General features: G+C 37.1%; 1 protein-coding gene across 3 annotated transcripts in view; it reads left to right on the top strand.

The window, feature by feature from the left end:
* The window catches only part of TAFA2 (TAFA chemokine like family member 2), a 194,545-nt gene that overhangs the window by 101,778 nt on the left and 75,763 nt on the right, over positions 1-17,004 (top strand). The window contains exon 1 of one of the 3 annotated variants that reach the window (XM_054813012.1): positions 6,811-6,961. The exons of 1 other annotated variant lie outside the window; for it this stretch is intronic. In XM_054813012.1, the coding sequence (XP_054668987.1) occupies positions 6,897-6,961 (65 nt within the window). In that variant the 5' untranslated portion in view covers positions 6,811-6,896. Of the gene's footprint in view, positions 1-6,810; positions 6,962-17,004 lie in introns of those variants that run through there. One more of the 3 variants, XR_008575438.1, reaches the window with a different exon arrangement.

The following is a 17,004-nucleotide window of genomic DNA, read 5'->3' as shown; positions in this document are numbered from 1 at the left end:
CTATGTATTTTTGCTAGCAAACATTACTTTCAACTTGTATCTGGTCAGCATGGACAAATGGTTATTGCAACTGTGGAGCTATCTGTGTGATATATTTGCTGTTTATCTGCAGACGGTTTCAGTACGATGTTTACTACCAGTACTGAACAGCTTTTCCAGGAGTTTTGGCAGCTGCTTGTAGTGACTGAAGCAGCAATGGAGTGATGGAGAGCAAGGACAGCATGTGGAAGAGGAGCGCACAGAACAACTGTATCTGAAAGACTGTGTCTTAGATCAGTTTTATTCAAGACAAAATACATGGCTGGAGGCAAGCATAGACTGGTGGGTGACAGTAATGGTGTAGATCTGGAGTGATTAGCAGTGGTTCCCAAATTTGAGAGTAACAAAGACTACTTCTCTGAGATTTATGGAGCTCAGTATTAAGCCATATACCAGTATGAGAGCTCTTAAACTATTTAGTAGTATGTGGTAACACTGACCAGAATTGCTACCATTCATATTACTCTATAGGTAGCAGTTGAAGTATAGGTAGATAGAATGTTTAAGCTCCTGGGACGGATATATATGTACTGATAGAGAACCCAGTACTCAGGCACTGACTCGGGCTCAGGCATTTGTAGATTTGAGAATGTGGGATTGCAGAATTATAGTAGCTGCTGATAAAATCCATATTGCTCTTTGCTTCTGCTGCAGACATGTGAGTTTGTTAACAGAAAGAAATAATTTTCCATGAGCTGCAAGGTCCAGCTGATCACAGTAGAAGACTAAATGTTTTTTGGGGGTTTTTTGGGGTTTTTTTTTTTGACAAATTCAGTTCTTTGGTTGGCAGACATTGAAGTAGTGTGATGATGGCTGCTGTCCTGGGAGACTCAGTTGACCTTTCACTATCCTGACTGAGAGGCTCTCTTGTTATACAGTTAGATTGAGGAAGAGAGTTGTTTAACTGCTACCTGCATCCTGAGCAACTGTGCATTGGGGAGACTGTAAGGGAAATGGTGCTATCTCTTGACAAGGTTAGGGTTCCTGGAATTATGGCTGTCTGGTGTGTGCTGAAAAATATCTGGCAGTACAGAGGAAGCCTGACTGCAATTTGAGAAATAACATTTGGAGGTTTTCCAAGATTTACAAGTGGGCAGTGAGAAATTGATGCAAAATTACAATCTCTAGGGATATCTCATTTCCTATTTTGAGAAAATAAGATTTAAAAAAAAATAAGTAAAATTTCTTTCATTTATAGTTCAGATTATTGAAAATGTCAAGTATTAGTTCATGAGTGCTTCATGGCCTATACCATAAATTTTTAACACATGTACATAGATGCAGTTGTCTCACATAATCACTAGATGCCATTCCTTGATGTCACCCAAACATGATTGCAATGTGCTACAAAGCTGAATCTTGATTTTATTTCCTTTTATTGTCTATTGCTCTTATTCCCAATATTAAAACAGTCAAGACTAGATCATAAATAAAATGGACTCTGCAGGCTTGCAACAAAATTAGCAGTGAAAATCATTACTACTTTTGAAATTACATCTTGAAATCAACTGAAGAAAATATTTGATGATTTGATAGACATAAACCTGTATCAAGTATTTGTGTGTGTGCTTTGGGGAAGAATTAAATCCTCAAGGAAGCCTTTAAGTAATTTTTTTTTTTTCATAAAGGGAAATTTAAAGTGTTTCTTCTCCTACTGCTGTACACAACACAATGACTTAAAGCCTACAGGATTTTCTCCCCAAATCACCTATTCAAATCTGTATGATGGAAATATATTTAAATATAAAATTTTAATCTTGCTTTGCATTTGAACTTTTAAACGCTTTTCCAGGAAGGCAAGTGTCTCATTAGTCCTTTTATCCATTTGACCATACTGATCAAGAATCCCCACATTATCTTTCTTTTTTAAAAGGAGTAATTATGTCTACATAGTTTTTTAACCCAATATACATCTGGTCTGATTGAGTCTTACCACTTTTTAAATGTTATACAATAATTCGCTCCTCATTGAGTGCATTGGGATTTGTTAATATCCGTTCTGCAGTTGGACTCAATCATCTTAAAGGTCTTTTCCAACCTAAATGATTCTATGATTCCATGAAATTGTTTAGTTGCCACTGAAATATTTAAGGAAGAGCACGATGATAGAATGGGAATTGGCACAGCTGACACTTAATGGCTGTATTCATACTATTCTCTTTACCCTTTACAGGACTTGAAAAAGAACCAAAGATGATCATGACGTGTTGCACAGTTTGGGATAGGAGCTCATCTTTGCACTTAATATTTTCTTTATTTTCAGAATGTTTTGTATAATTCCTCTTACTTTACTCATGAATATTTAATGAAAAAAAAAACAAGGGACATTTTGTGTAACTTTCAATGATTTTTAAATAAAAAGTCTTTAATATGGGATTGTATTTTCCTTTTGGGGGATTTTTTTAATGACACTTTTTACAGATTTTATGGGAGTTTTATTAGATTATTATTCTTTAAAATAAAATTTAAACCAAAAGTAAAAATGAAAATACTTTTATTGCCTTAGGAACCTATGCAAATATACTGTATCAGAATAGGAAGAAAAAAACGTGACAACAGAGCTACAACTTAAATGTCTATTAAAAGTTTGAAACTAGCAGTCAGTCACTCAGAGACAGAATAAAACTTGCAGGACTGAGGACTTTCAGCTCACAGCAAGGAGTTGCCATATGTTTTGTGCTTGACTGCCCCTGGAGAAACTGAAGGTCCAAAATGCATTTAGGTTGGATGGTTGCTGATGCTGGGGAGGGGGGTCTGTGTGCTTGGAGGGGTCTGCACAGGTTACAGATTATATTTTGGAAAGTTCCCTGCATTCAGCAGTGCAGGACCTGAAAGCAGTACTGGCACAAAGCAGAAGACTGAAGTGTAGTCATACAGTTTCCTTCAATTCATGACCACACTGTTCAAATTTTGTCATTGCATTACCTCCTTTTACTTCCTCATCCCTGAGACCCTCTCCCTCCATCCTCACCTCTCCATGCTTCAGTGTAGTCTAGCCTTGTTTCTTTGTAAATTTGTGGCGTTCACCTCTTCTCATTCCTTTTCTACTTCCCTCTTTCTTCTCCTAAAAATGACCAGATTCTGGGAGTTTAGGTGCCACGTCTCTGGATTTCTGGCTTACTTTGCTGCATTTCCCCTGGAAAATGAGAAAGAGGAAGGAAGCAAGTCTGCTCTCTGTTCTGTTCCATGTCACAAAAAATATTTCCCCCACTCATTTTTTTTTGAGTGTACACCCTCAGTTTCCACTGTCTACGCACTTTTGAACCTTGTTCATGTGAGTTACTGCTTTTTTTTCTTTTTCTTTCTTTTCTTTTTTTTTTTTTTTCTGAACTGAAGTAGCCTGACATGTATGGTTTGAGAAAACTGAGCAATTAAGGTCACGGGTAGTTTGGGGGAACAGGTGAATAATTGCACTTGAATTTCTTCCAGTGTTTTATATTTTGGACAATGTGTAGCTAATCTCTGTGGTTGGAAAGCAAAGAAGGCACCTCTCTAGGAAAGCAAAGGGAAGCTTGGACACTGATGCTGTTAACCAAAACAGTTCTTCCAGCTTCCCTTCGTAATTGGAAAGACTATCTGTTCTGGACTGAGTGACAAGGTTAGTTTGCCCTGTAGTGATTCAAGCACTGTAGAATAATTTCTATCACTAAAACTCCTGAATTTACTGTGAAGGAACTGTCTTGCAGCAACTGCTGAAGTTAGATATTTGCCTTGTTACGAAGAGTGCAAGAGAGCAAGCTGACTGAGCTCAATTTGTTTATTGATTAGGACTATAAAGGCTGTGACCAAGCAGAGACATAAAGCTGTATTACCAATTCATCTTTCCTTTGTGATGCTTCAGTGACTGAAATAGAGAAATCTCTGCATCCGGTTTTAAAAATTGCATTTATATCTTGTTTATAAAATGTAGCACTACAGTTTCCAGCCTTCTTCAGCTGCTTATCTGAAAAGCAAAAGCACAAAGAAGTATTACATTCACAGATCATCCATGTTTGGTATCTGTTTGGCAATCTTGAAGGGATAAATATGAAAGCACAAGATGTACGAATTATCTGGCTAGTACAAAATGGAAAAACTAAACAAGTTTTAAAAACTCTGGAAGAATAACAGTCATAGAACATTCAGCTAAATCTCTTTATATAAATCCTTTAGTGTTGTGTGGTTCATGTTCATAACGTGCCAGCATAGTCTTATAAATATTTGAATTGTACTGAATTAAAATAAGGTTAGCATAAAAAAGCCTGAAGGTATAGGATTAGCAAACATTTAAGTCATAGGAGCTAACATTGACCTGTGCTTCTGATCTTTTCAGCAGATTACTAATGGTACGTTTTCCTGCATTTCAGAAACAATTTATTTCTTGTTAAGGTTTACTTTGCCTCATTTTGAACAAGAAGAAAGAAGAAGTGTGTCACTGCTTTGAGAAACCGAAATGTTAAGATGGGTAGTAAATGGTCTTTTGGATGGGCGTTGAAGGAGTGATATTCTCATTATGGAGAGTTTGGAAACTGACTTAGTAGCACCTTGATAAGGCAACATTGTGAGTATGTAACACAAGAAGTAGGCATGACATTGTGGGACGAGGAAGAGTGAGACCTATCAATGGTACGTTTTCCAAGATAAGCAAACAGCTAAGTAACCACTGAACCAATAGTTCATGACAGACTTCCTCTATAGCGTGATTGCCATTTTTAGCAGATAACAAGAATGCTAGAACTTCAACAGACTACTAACTCCTAGTGTAGCAGCATCCACCATGCATGAAGAGCCAGGGTTATAATGGTGTGAGTCCAGAGGGGAATAATTGCTGGCTGTGACTCCTTGAGCTGCTGTGCTGTAGGCATATGCCATCCTTTTATATTTCCAGTATCCTCTTGGATTCTCATGTAATGAAGGTGCCCTGCTTTCCTAGTGATATCTTTTGACTATTTGGATTCCTGTTGGTATTGGAATCTTTGCCATCCTCTGCTGACTTGGCATTTTCTCCAGTAAACCGTAGCTTACAGCAATATCGTAGGAAAAAAAATCCTGATATGCTTATTGTTTCATAGAGACCAGTCTACGAGCATTGCTGGTTTTAGAACGTAGCTAAAGCTAAAACCTGTAAGCTGTTCTGCATTCTTTGGTCTTGATCTGATACTTCTAGATGTCCTGGGATTTTACCATTCCATGCCTTTTTCTTTGTTAAAGTTTGAAAAGTCTCAACTATTATTTACATCTCACTAGTAAATGACTTATGAACAATGATATTTTATGGACTGTGGTCATTTCAATGTGTAGAAACTGAAAGTAGTGAGAACATGCATCTACTGACATGTAAGCAAACCCCATGTTTTGGTTTTTATTACCTCACTGCTTGGCCCAGTTTGTAAAAAGTTCATTCTTCTGAAGTACTTTTTTGAAGTAGCTAATTTATTAGAACCATTTATATGCTTAAAGTTAAGCTCCTTGCCAAATGAAGACCAGAGGGCTTTCAAAGAGACCTCTGGAGCACTTCCAGAGCAAGTACTTTTATGAATATCTCTTTATCCTTGGATTCATAATGTAGCTTCCACTTTCCTTGAAAATTATGAGAAAGCTTTACTTATCAAATTTTCACAAATTAAGAAAAGGAAAAAAAAAAAAAAGGGTGTAATACTATTGAAATTAATTCCTAGGGTACAAAAAGACCCATAAGTAATTTTTTGTTGTATTTGGCCAGCTCAGCTATTGGCCAGTGTGATTCAACCCTTCACTTCCAAAGAGTTCTACTACTTAGCCATCATAAGAAAGAAACAGAAAATGTCTAACTGACATAAGATTTCTATCTAGGAATAGGAAAAGATTAACTGAAAATTATTCTTATTAGCACATAATGAAATCAGAAAGGATTATTTGATCCTGTATTTTGAATGCCACAATGCACAAAACTGTACCAGAAGAACATTCTGAGGCAGCAAAGTAAGCAAGAAGAAAACAGAAATGAAAATTATCATAAAAATATTTAATCAACTTATATAATTTTATGGAAAATTTAATTTGGTCAAAAATTCAAAGAATGAAATTCACATTCACAAATAAATTTGCTTTCACCAAAATCACAGAAAGTATTTGCAAATTATTTCTCAGTTGCATTCTGAAGAGAGGTTTCTAGGAAGATTGGTCATCAAAGCTAGTGAAAAATTAAGCTGCAATGAGATAAGAGGGGAGGTCTTCTGTTAGACTAATAAATGGTTCAATGGTAGGAAAAAAAACCCCAAACTTTTTTTTCAGTAGGGAAAGATGATTGGTGGAGTCCAGAAGAATCTGGGCTAAGCCTGTCTGTTCAAGATGTTCATAAATGATCTGGAAAAAGAGGTGAATAGCAAGGTGACAAAGTGTACTGATACTAATCTATTCAGTGAAGTGAAAATGGAAATTAACTGAGAAGAGTTGCAAAAGATTTCACAATACAGAGGGACTGTGTGATGAAGTGCCAGATGAAATTCAGTGTTGATAGATGTATAGTGATGCACATTGGGAGAAAAAGCTAACTTTACATACATAATGATGGGCTCTGAATGAGTTATTTCTACTCAAGGAAGAAATCTTGGAATTATAATAGATCGTTCTATGAAAAAGTCAGCTCAGTGCTTAGAAATAGCCAATGATTCAACAGTGCACAAAGGCAGCACGTAAAAAGAAAAGAATTGCTAGGAAAGGAATAGAGAACAAAGCAGGCAACATCATTATGGCATTGTACAAATCTCTGGTCTGTCTTCATCCTTAATAATTTGTACACTTCTAGGGTCCTAGTCCTGAAAACTATATAGAAGAATTAGAAAACATAAAGAAGAAGTGTGTAATGACTTCTTTAAATACATGAAGAGTGACTTTCTATGCCAGTGTACTTCAACCTGAAAAAAGAGACATTTGACCAGCCCTGTGCTGAAGATTTCTATAGGTAAGGAGAGTTTATCATGGAACTACCATTATCTACTTTATTATACTGTTCCTTAGGTATCATTATTCACCATTGCCAGAGACAGGATACTGAGTTATATGAACATTTGATCTGACATATATGCTTCTTCTCCTTTTGTTATGTCTTGTTACTATGAAGAGAAACAAGATGAAACATTTTCTTGTGATTCCATGTTCACTTGTCAACTAAGAGTGGACCAGAATTTCTGGACTGAAAAAAAGTTATATGTCTTTCTGTCTGTCTATCTGTCTATATAGCTGCACAACAGTTATCTTGACCTTGACAGTATAATCTGTATAATCAGTATAATCTGTTGTATTCTTGAAAGGGAGACTTTTGTCCTCCAGGTATGACATGATAATAGCACCTATTAGGGACTGAAAAGCAATGAAGTGCATGTATAATTTTATATTTTACTCAACCTCTGAAGACAGTTTAAAATGTGGTGTTCATAGTATGAACCTACACTTCCATTTTATTTGCCTACCACTTCGCTATTGTATATGATTAGTTGCAGTTTGACCAGCTCACGCTTGTAATTGAGATTTGCAGTTGAGATTTCCATTCAATTAGAAGATTCAACATAAATTAATATTGCACAACTTGAATTAGGAAGAGGACAAAGGAGATAGATAGATACTCACACAGCCTTATTTTTTTGCAAGTACAGAGCAGTCTATAAAAAGTCTGTTTTAGTGTCAGTAAAGTTTTTAGTTACACGAAATGAGTAACACTGTTTAATTTGTATAAATTCTTAGAGAAAAGTAAAAACAGCTGTCATTGAATATTTATGACCTAAGAAAATTAAGAATTTGGCTGATGAGAGGTATTTCTGAAAAGCTGTTTGCAGTGCACTTTCTGATTAATGCCATATATATATGTACACACACACACACACACACGCTCTTTTGGAAATAAACTACTCTGCAATAAGTTCTTCTTGTTTTAGAATAAGAAGATCCACACATGGAATTATTCTGATATGGTTACTATCTTGTAAATAAACACCTTTCCCCAGTTAAAGTTTGTTCCCAGGTTTTGGAATATATCTGCTTAATAATCTTGCACTTATCTTGAGTAATAACCAATACAGTGATATCCCATATACCTCCCTGTGCATGTCTTCTAGGTTCAGTTCCATCTCTACATTTGAAGCCTGAACCCCAAATGGAGAAAGAAAAATGGCTAGTTTTAAATGAGCATAGCGGTATAAAAGGCATCTCTGAAGTAAAACGAAGATAATCATAGAGACATGTATTGCTGAACTAGAAAGTAAATAGAAGTGACACACTAAGTCACGATGTGGATGGGTGGGACCATTAAGTCATACAAGGTATCTGTGTTAAAACAAATCATAGATTTGCTAGAGGCTGACATGGCATGCCTAAATATGCAAAGGTTTGTTATACTGCATTACTGAACACCTAGCCTAAATGCTGATGGTGAATTCCATAGTCTGAAGAAATGCTGGATGAAAATGGTCCTTCCTATTGCCTGTTGTCAAGTTTCTGCTTGACAATTTCACATGGATGCCTGTAGTTCTTGTACTGAAAGAGGTAGTAAATGAGCACTCCCTAGATGAGTAATCAGGGACTAGAGAATTTGTGAAAGCAGAAAATACAATAATGTTTAGAGATTTCAGTTGCCTCCAAATATGTTGTACAAAAAAATGTAAAAAGTTCCACTGTACCTTTTAATATGAAAAAGATGGATTGTGAGAAAGAAGTGTAAAGAAGCTAATTGAAGGGAGCAGCAACAAGGATGAAAAGACTTGCAGGTAGCCTTGGATACATTTAAATAAACTTTAAATTTAAGTACGAATTGGAGAATACTTTCAAAATATTGAAAACATGCTAAATAGCAACTAGAGAGAAACTGTTAGAATTCATAGACAGGCATGTCATGTCCAAATGAGGAAAGTGGCAATAAATGTAAACTTGACATTTTAAATGTAAAATTGCAATGAAACACGCCAAAAACTTTTTGAGGGACAGCTTGCTAACAGAAACCTACAAATAACCCCGCCCCTCTTAATCTGAATTAATTGTATGCATTTATGTTCACTGCAGAAAAGGTCAGGAAAATACCTACTCCAGAGTCATTGTTTATGGATGATAAAGCTGAGGAACTGTCTGAAATTAAAGTGTCAATAAAAGACGTTTTGGAGCAAGTCAATAAAATGAATAGTAGCAAATCACCATGATCTAATGGCTTTCATCCAAATGTTCTAAGGAACTTAAATATAAATTTGCTGAGCTACTAATAGTAATATGCAACCTACGGTTTTAATGAATAGAAGGTGGAAAATGTGATGCCAGTGTTTAAAATGGGGTCTCGCGACGATCCTGTGAATTACGTATCAAGAAATCTGACATTTACATGAAGCAATTTGATAGATGTTGTTATAAAGAGTAGAATTAGTTGACACATAGAAAAATACATGCAATAAGCACCACAATGGCTTGGAAACTAGAGGGATGTCATGAGTCAAAAATCTAGAGTTCTTTGAATGTGTCAATAAACATGGGATAAAGATGATCCGGATGATATAACGTAGTTAGAACTGTGAAAGAGATTATGACAAATTCCTTCAACAAAGACCCGCATTGCCACCTTATTAAAAGATTGCTAGTTAGAAATCAATGGTTTGTTCTTATAATGGAATGTAGTTACAAATAAAGTCCTGCAGAAGTCTGTGCTGAGCCTGTGTTGTTCAGCATATTCATAAATTTGAATTTTGCAAACTCATAAATTATTCAGAAAATGAGATGAGTATTGTAGTGACAAAGTTTGCAGACAAAACAAAGTAATGCCTAGTATTTAAAACAGTCTGTGATGAGATTCTGATGGTACAATACTGAGTTACTGAGTAATAAAATGGCAAATGAAATTCAATGTCAATAAATACCAAGTGATGCATGCAGAAGAAATGGTCTTAACTACACATACAGAATAATGACCTCAAAATTACCATTACTATTATCATTTAGCAATATTAGAATCACAGCAGATATTTCATACAGAATGTCACCTCAATGCTGAACACTGAAAATGAGAAGTAGATGCTGAAAATTTAGAGGTAAGGTTTTGAGAACAAACACCGGAACTTCATTAAACTACTACATGTTACGCAAGCTCGTTTGAATACTACGTGCAAGATTCATTCATTCTATCACAGAAAGGTGTAGCAGAACTAGAAAGGCTACAGGGAATTTAACCAAATGTGATCCAGAGGCATGAAGCAGCTGCGCTGTTAGAAAAGACAATGTCAGTTAGGACTCTCTCCTTTGGAAAAGAGACAGCTGCGAAGAAATGTGAAAATATGTACAAAATCATAAATGATCGCTCTTTCTTGTTACACTACAACTAAGGAGCACTAACTTAATTTAGCAGTTTACCACAATGAAATGAAAGTGCTTTTTCCTACAACTGATAAGTAAATTCTAAAACTCACTACTATAGGATATTTTGAAAGGCAGATACAGAGATGGTTTCTGAAAGTGATGAAACTAAATTATGGAAAATAGGGCATTTATAGTTATTATTTTTAATGGTCTTGGTACAACGTCCGACGCAGTGAGTCCCTACACTGCTGGCTGCTGTATGAGGGAAATATTCTGTGTGAACTCTGTCCTCTGTTGGTGATTTTTCAATACAGGACAGTGGCCAGACTGAGCAGTTCTAAAGTTGACTTGTCTCAAAGTTCACAAATGAATGTGGAGGACCTCATTCTCAACAGCTTTGTGCACCCTTCCCCATGTAGTCATCAGTACTTATGCAAAGAACATCTAATATAGTGCCACTCTTTGGAAAGTGTACTGGGTTTGGCTGGGATAGTGTTAATTTTCTTCATAGTAGCTTGTAAGTTGCTGTATATTGGATTTGTGCTGGAAACAGCATTGATAACACAGGGATGCTTTAGTCACTGCTGAGCAGTGCTGACACAGAGCCAAGGCCTTTTCTGCTTCTCACCCCACCCCACCAGCGAGGGGGCTGGGGGTGCACAAGGAGTTGGGAGGGGACACAGCTGGGACAGCTGACCCCAACTGACCAAAGGGATATTCTATACCATATGACGTCATGCTCAGCAATGAAAGCTGGGGGAAAGAAGGTGGAAGGGGGGATGTTTGGAGTTACAGCATTTGTCTTCCCAAGGCACCGTTACGTGTGATGGAGCCCCGCTTTCCTGGAGATGAGTGAACACCTGCCCGCCTGTGGGAAGTGGAGAATGAATTCCTTGTTTTTCTTGGCTTGCGTGTGCAGCTTTTGCTTTAGCTATTAAGCTGCCTTTATCTCAACCCACGAGTTTTCTCACTTTTACCCCTTGATTCTCTTGCCCATCCCATGGAGGGGGAGTGAGCGAGCGGCTGGGTGGGACTGAGCTGCTGGCTGGGGTTAAACCACCACAGGCAGTTTTATAGTACTGACACACGTGTCATGATGGTTCCAAACAGCAGTCTTGAGTCCAGTATCTTGTTTTCTGTGATGATTCAGGTTATTAGATACATTGTTCATTGCACAGGAATCCCTTCAGTAATGAATCCTGCTATCATTGTGCAAATTATTTTTTTAATGGCTCATAGTACTGAAGAGCAAACAAATTGATTTTAACCAAAAATATCTGACAGCATAGTACAGGTTCAGATTCAGCATGCTTTTTACAGTTTTACTTCTGCTAACAGAGTGTATATAAGGCAATGCTTTCTTGCACAGTGCAGAGATATCATGTACGTATTGTTTACTTATAGGGTAATATTAGTACTTAATTATGTGTGAGGCAGTGACAAAGCTGGGTAATTATGCTGAAAGGACAATGTAATTATCTAGGCTCAGGCATCTCCTCCCTTTGAGGAAAGGAAGAGAACAGAAAAAGTGGAAAGTTTACAGCTTTATTTTATCTGCAAGGAATTTCCTCTGTGCTTGGACTCTTTAAAGTTACCAGGGGACTTGCCCTTCAGTCTCCTTTGTGCAATGTAGAGATACTTAATCTCCTGCTAAATGAACTAACTGGAGTAACAGAAGCAGTCCAGCTGCAGTGGCATGGAGCTGTATTTAGGCTGGCTGCTCCCTTACATACAATGTACAGGTCTACACCAAGCACTGGGATTGCTAGTTCCAGTGAGACTATAGGCAAGGGAATTATCTTGTTTTGAACGCTGCTTCAGCAGAGCAAGGTTTTCACTATGTTGCTTTTAAATTATAGGAATCATCAGAGATGCATGTTTGGAAATGCATGGCATTTAATAGGAAAAGATTATGTTTAGAACCAACTGTATCTAAATAAAATTATTTCATTCTTTTATCCTTACATGTGTCTGAAGCTTTGGCATTCTGGAGCTCTCCTGGAAGGATATCTAAATTACACATTCCAAGCAAAGAAGGAATAAGAGGCTGGAAGTAGAGGAACATGCAGGAGGAATGCTTCAGGTCACCACCACTATGTGGGGTTTTGTCCATTAGAAGTCAAATATGCCTGCTGTATCCATGTGCAGGTAGTTAGGTTAATTTGAACAGAGCAGATTATGTGAAAGAGATTTCCATGAATCTTATTTACAGTTGTTTTTTTCTAATAATAACTTCAGAATAAAAATTTCCAATTCATACACACTGGTGAAAGAAGATGCTTAACTTCACACCTGAAACCTAAGTGAAATAAATCTGCGTCTGCATCTGTCAGTGTTATGAATTGTGATAAAATATCTAGGAACCAGGACTGATTTCCATGTGGGTGCTATTTTGCATTGCTTCTGTCTCTGAGTAAGAGGGAAGGTGAATTAAATGAATACTGTTCTTGAAAAAATCCAGAATTGTTTATAGTAGCAAATGAACCCCTTCTAGATAATGAAACATGCTGTATTTTTAAATCAGAACGTTATCTGGCCTAAAAACTGGGAAGAATATTGCAGTGCATTTTTCTTCTTTGATTAGGTTCAGGTCTATATTCCTGCAGGGAGTGTCGCAGTCTGTAGAACTTGCTGGCGGTGGCAACTCACTCCTCATGGATTTTGTCAAGGTAGAATCAGTGATGTTTACTAGTTTAGCGAATAAGATCAGCCTTATTCTTATGGAATAAAATACATCTTTCTTTAGTATGTGGAATGACTTGCACAATATCTTTGCAATATAAAAAAAGTCAACATTTAAGAAAAGCAATATATAAGTGACTGAGTCCTCTCTCTAGAAGTGTCTGCTTTGCATCCCAAATGAAATTTTCAGCTCCTGTAGACAGATCTCCTTGAGCTGTTAGTATTTGTATTGTGATCATTATTGTGGGAAATAAAAAGAATTACCTGCCAGACTGCCGTCATTAATAGCCATTGAAAATAGAGAAGAATCCTGGCTGGTCTGCGTATTGTCTGTGTGTCCTTCAGAGGGCAGGAGAGGATGCTGACTAGATCTAACTGCATTTCTGGAGAGAATGGATTGTGTTCCCAAAGCTTTTTGGATGTGGTGCTTTTGGCCTTCCAGGAGAGAATGATCAAGATTAACTGAAATGTTCAGATTGGTCAGACATAGGACTGGCCACATCCATTATAGCTCCATCACAGTGTTACGGTGGTACTGAAAGAACAATATGGAAAATGAGAATGCAATTTGCCCTATGAGATCAAAGTATTGTCATATGAATTCTCAAAACTGTGAACTGAGGTTTGAACTGAAGTGTGACATAATGGACTAATTTCCATGTTGTGTCACACCATGGACAGTTTGGATTTCTGTGTAACTAGAGGGGACCTGAGTCCAGGCACAAGATAAGATTTTGTTTTCTGTTCAGGCTGCAAAGGTAAAGATTTCACATTTTGAACTGGAGATGGTGTATTGTGGTCCGGGATCAACTTGCATGTATTTCTTTGCACTTAATTATTTAGGTAGTGTCTTTGATTCTTTTTCCCGCTAATTTTAATGCTGGCATTTCACCTAGATTTTGCTGAGGTTGATATTTTCCTCTTTGATACTGGTTCTTACTTTTGAATGTTTTCTTCTGAAAGCAGGAGGAGTGAATTCAACTACATATTAAAATAAAGGATATTTGCTTTTTTGATTTAACTGTCAAAATTATTTTTTTATGAAGCCTTTATTTTTTAATATTTTTTGTGTATGTTACAATTTTTTTGAGCCAACCACAAGTCCAAAGAACCATTCTAGGCACTTGGGAAGGAACCAGTACAGTTCTTTCACTGATTTGCTCTCCCTGTTTTGTAGTAATGGCCAAATTTTAGGCATCTGCTTAACCTTGTGCCCAATGAATATCTTCAGTGAAGCTGCTAGGAACTGGTCATTAAAATCCATCCCACGGGTTGGAAATTCTGTGGCAGTTCCCCCAAATGTAGAAGAAACCAACCTCTGGTATTGCTGTGCTGAAAGGCTGGCAGAGCCAGCGCGTCACAAAGGCTGCCATCCTCTGCTGCCCAAGTGGGGCAGGTACCACTTCTGCGCAAGTTTAATAATACCGTTTAGATGCCAGTGGAGTTTGACTTTGTAAATAATGGGCTTGTAGCGGATGAAAGCACATATCACTTCACTTGAAATCCATACCTGACAGTTTTGAAGACTGCAAGTCTTTTTCAGCAAATTATTTTGATATCCTGTTGCTTCTGGATGTTCGTATGTAGAGACGTGCCATAGCTAGGATGGCATTGTTCTCTGGACATATAGATTGTGGCCACAATCTGACATTCCTCAAATCTCCTGACAGGCTTGTGCATGGCTGTTTACATTTGCAGGACCTAATGCATTCTGAACGTTTAACTGGCTGTGTGGATGTTCTGTCTTTAGCATTATTTTTGTATACAGCTTTCTGTTTGACAGAATATTGCTATTGTAACTGCTAGGGAAACTAACTGGTAATAACTGATGCTATTACCAGGCAGTTAATTTGCAAAAGGCCAAGAATTAACAGTTTTGCTATTTATGTGGCACACTAATTTTTCTGCAAAAGGAAATCCGCATTGATGAATAATTTAAATCCCAGTCTCCCTGCAAGTCTATAATCACGTGCCCTAGAGAGACTGGAGTACATTCTACTGTGAGCATTGTGCAAAAGATTAGTAGCTCCTTGGTGGCAATGCTGCTTTAACAGTGTGAATTGCACTTTTAATTTGTCTTCCCATCTGACAGAGCATCTCATTATACTTTACAAAATCTATTTTAAATTATACTTTTTAAATTCTCGGTTGAAGGATATTTACATAAAAAAGGTGAAGATTAAATAAATTGTTTTAAGTCATATCAGCAAATCATTTTAATGAGTACGTCCTTTCTTCTTGCATTTGGAAAAGAATGTGCATTTTATTCCCACCATGTTTAGTTCCAGTCAGTCAAACCCAGCAATGACTGGGTACAATTTTTTACAATATAGTCTAGATGTGAAATGTGTGATAAGCCCTACTTTGTGTCATAAAATTATGCAGGCTCTCTAATAACTAACCTGTTAGCTATCTTGAGGCTGAAAAGTATTTTATACAAATTCTTATATAAGACGAAAACTTGGGTTTTTTCATAAGTAGCACTGAGCAGAAAATTATTACTTTTTGTTAATCAGATTAAATTGCGAAGGAGTATATACACGAGGTCCTTAGGCACACATTTTAAATAACAATATTACATTTCTTTCACGCCTTCTTTTTGCCCTATTTGCTCTTTCTTAACTACATTATTGAAATTTAGGAAGCATAATAGCCAATCTATTTAATGGCACATAATTATCTTCCCATAGCATAATGCATACTATTCATTCTCTCATATTATTCATTAATCCATTATATTTATTCTCTCCTAGTCTTTGTGTAACTATCTAAGGAATCAGACTTTCACTGTACAATTGAATAACATTTTGCAATATTCAAAGATCCCAATTAATATCAGTGACCTGTTAATTTGATGGTTCGGTTGTTGGTAGGATTTCATGTTACTTGGACACTATTTGCTATAGCTTTTGTTTATTTCTCTGGGCATCAGCTGTTAGACTTAGTACTGTGCTAAGGGCGCCGCAAAAGCCCTGGATTGACAGCCTCAAAAATATTGCAAACTCACTGAAAATAAGAGTGATTTGTTAACAACCAATGGACTTTTATATAAGGCTTCTGTGTGAATGGGGTTATATTTATGTGAAACAATTGTATTTAATACTTTTTCTTATAAAATATATGGGCCAGGTCCTTCGAGGTAAGGGGAGGGTCAGGAGGCTGTTGCCATCGCACTTTGCTTCTGGCAATTCTTTTCCAGCGGAGCGCACCTCGTGGGCCATGGCTGCTGATGTAGCCTTGGCTGAGGGCTGCCCATGCCTCGGTGGGGTGGCAGGAGCTCGCTTTGCTGGGGGACAGAGCTCTGAGACCAGGTCAGGGCAGACAGGCTGCTCCAACGCACGTCCCTAGCTGCATTCCTGCCCTGATATTATATGGGTCGGCAAGAGGCGGTTCTAGTGCTTTTAAAAATTTTTTTTCTTTGCACAGTAGTTATTCTAAAATATTACTTTACAGTTATGAATGATTGGCAAGGTGTGGTGTTTGGGTTCAGATCCAGACTTGAACTTCAGAGGGTGCTGGGAGATATTTGGAGCTACATTTCTGATTTCGGTCACCTACTACGCTTTTTCATATTTCTTATTTGCCAAGCTACAAAAAAAGAGTTTATGGAAATTCTTTATTTTTTACACCATTGTTTTAGGTCACTCTTCATTTTACAGCACCCATAGATTTAGCTTGGCGGTTAAGGTAGAATTCATTTCAAAATGAGGTTTTATTGCGTACCTTTCTGACTTGCATTGCTGTAAATTACCCATATTTAAAACTAATATGAGAATATATGTGTAGTGAAAGGGTAAATAATAAAGTCCAAAGTGGACACCAGTGTTTATTAAGACCTCATGTCTCCCAGGATCTGAAGGTGTAGTCCCAATTCCACAGATACTGGAACATGAGCTGAGTTCTAGATACAAAAAGTTGTCCCAGTGCAGAGTTCTAGGCTAGAGTGCTCAACACTTTGCATATTTGGCCCCTAACAGCATACATGCTCATGAGCTC

This window comes from Grus americana, chromosome 1, assembly GCF_028858705.1.
Source record: "Grus americana isolate bGruAme1 chromosome 1, bGruAme1.mat, whole genome shotgun sequence".
NCBI lineage: Eukaryota > Metazoa > Chordata > Aves > Gruiformes > Gruidae > Grus > Grus americana.
The sequence above is the reverse complement of the archived record's forward strand: the minus strand, read 5'-3'. Positions and strand labels throughout refer to the sequence as shown.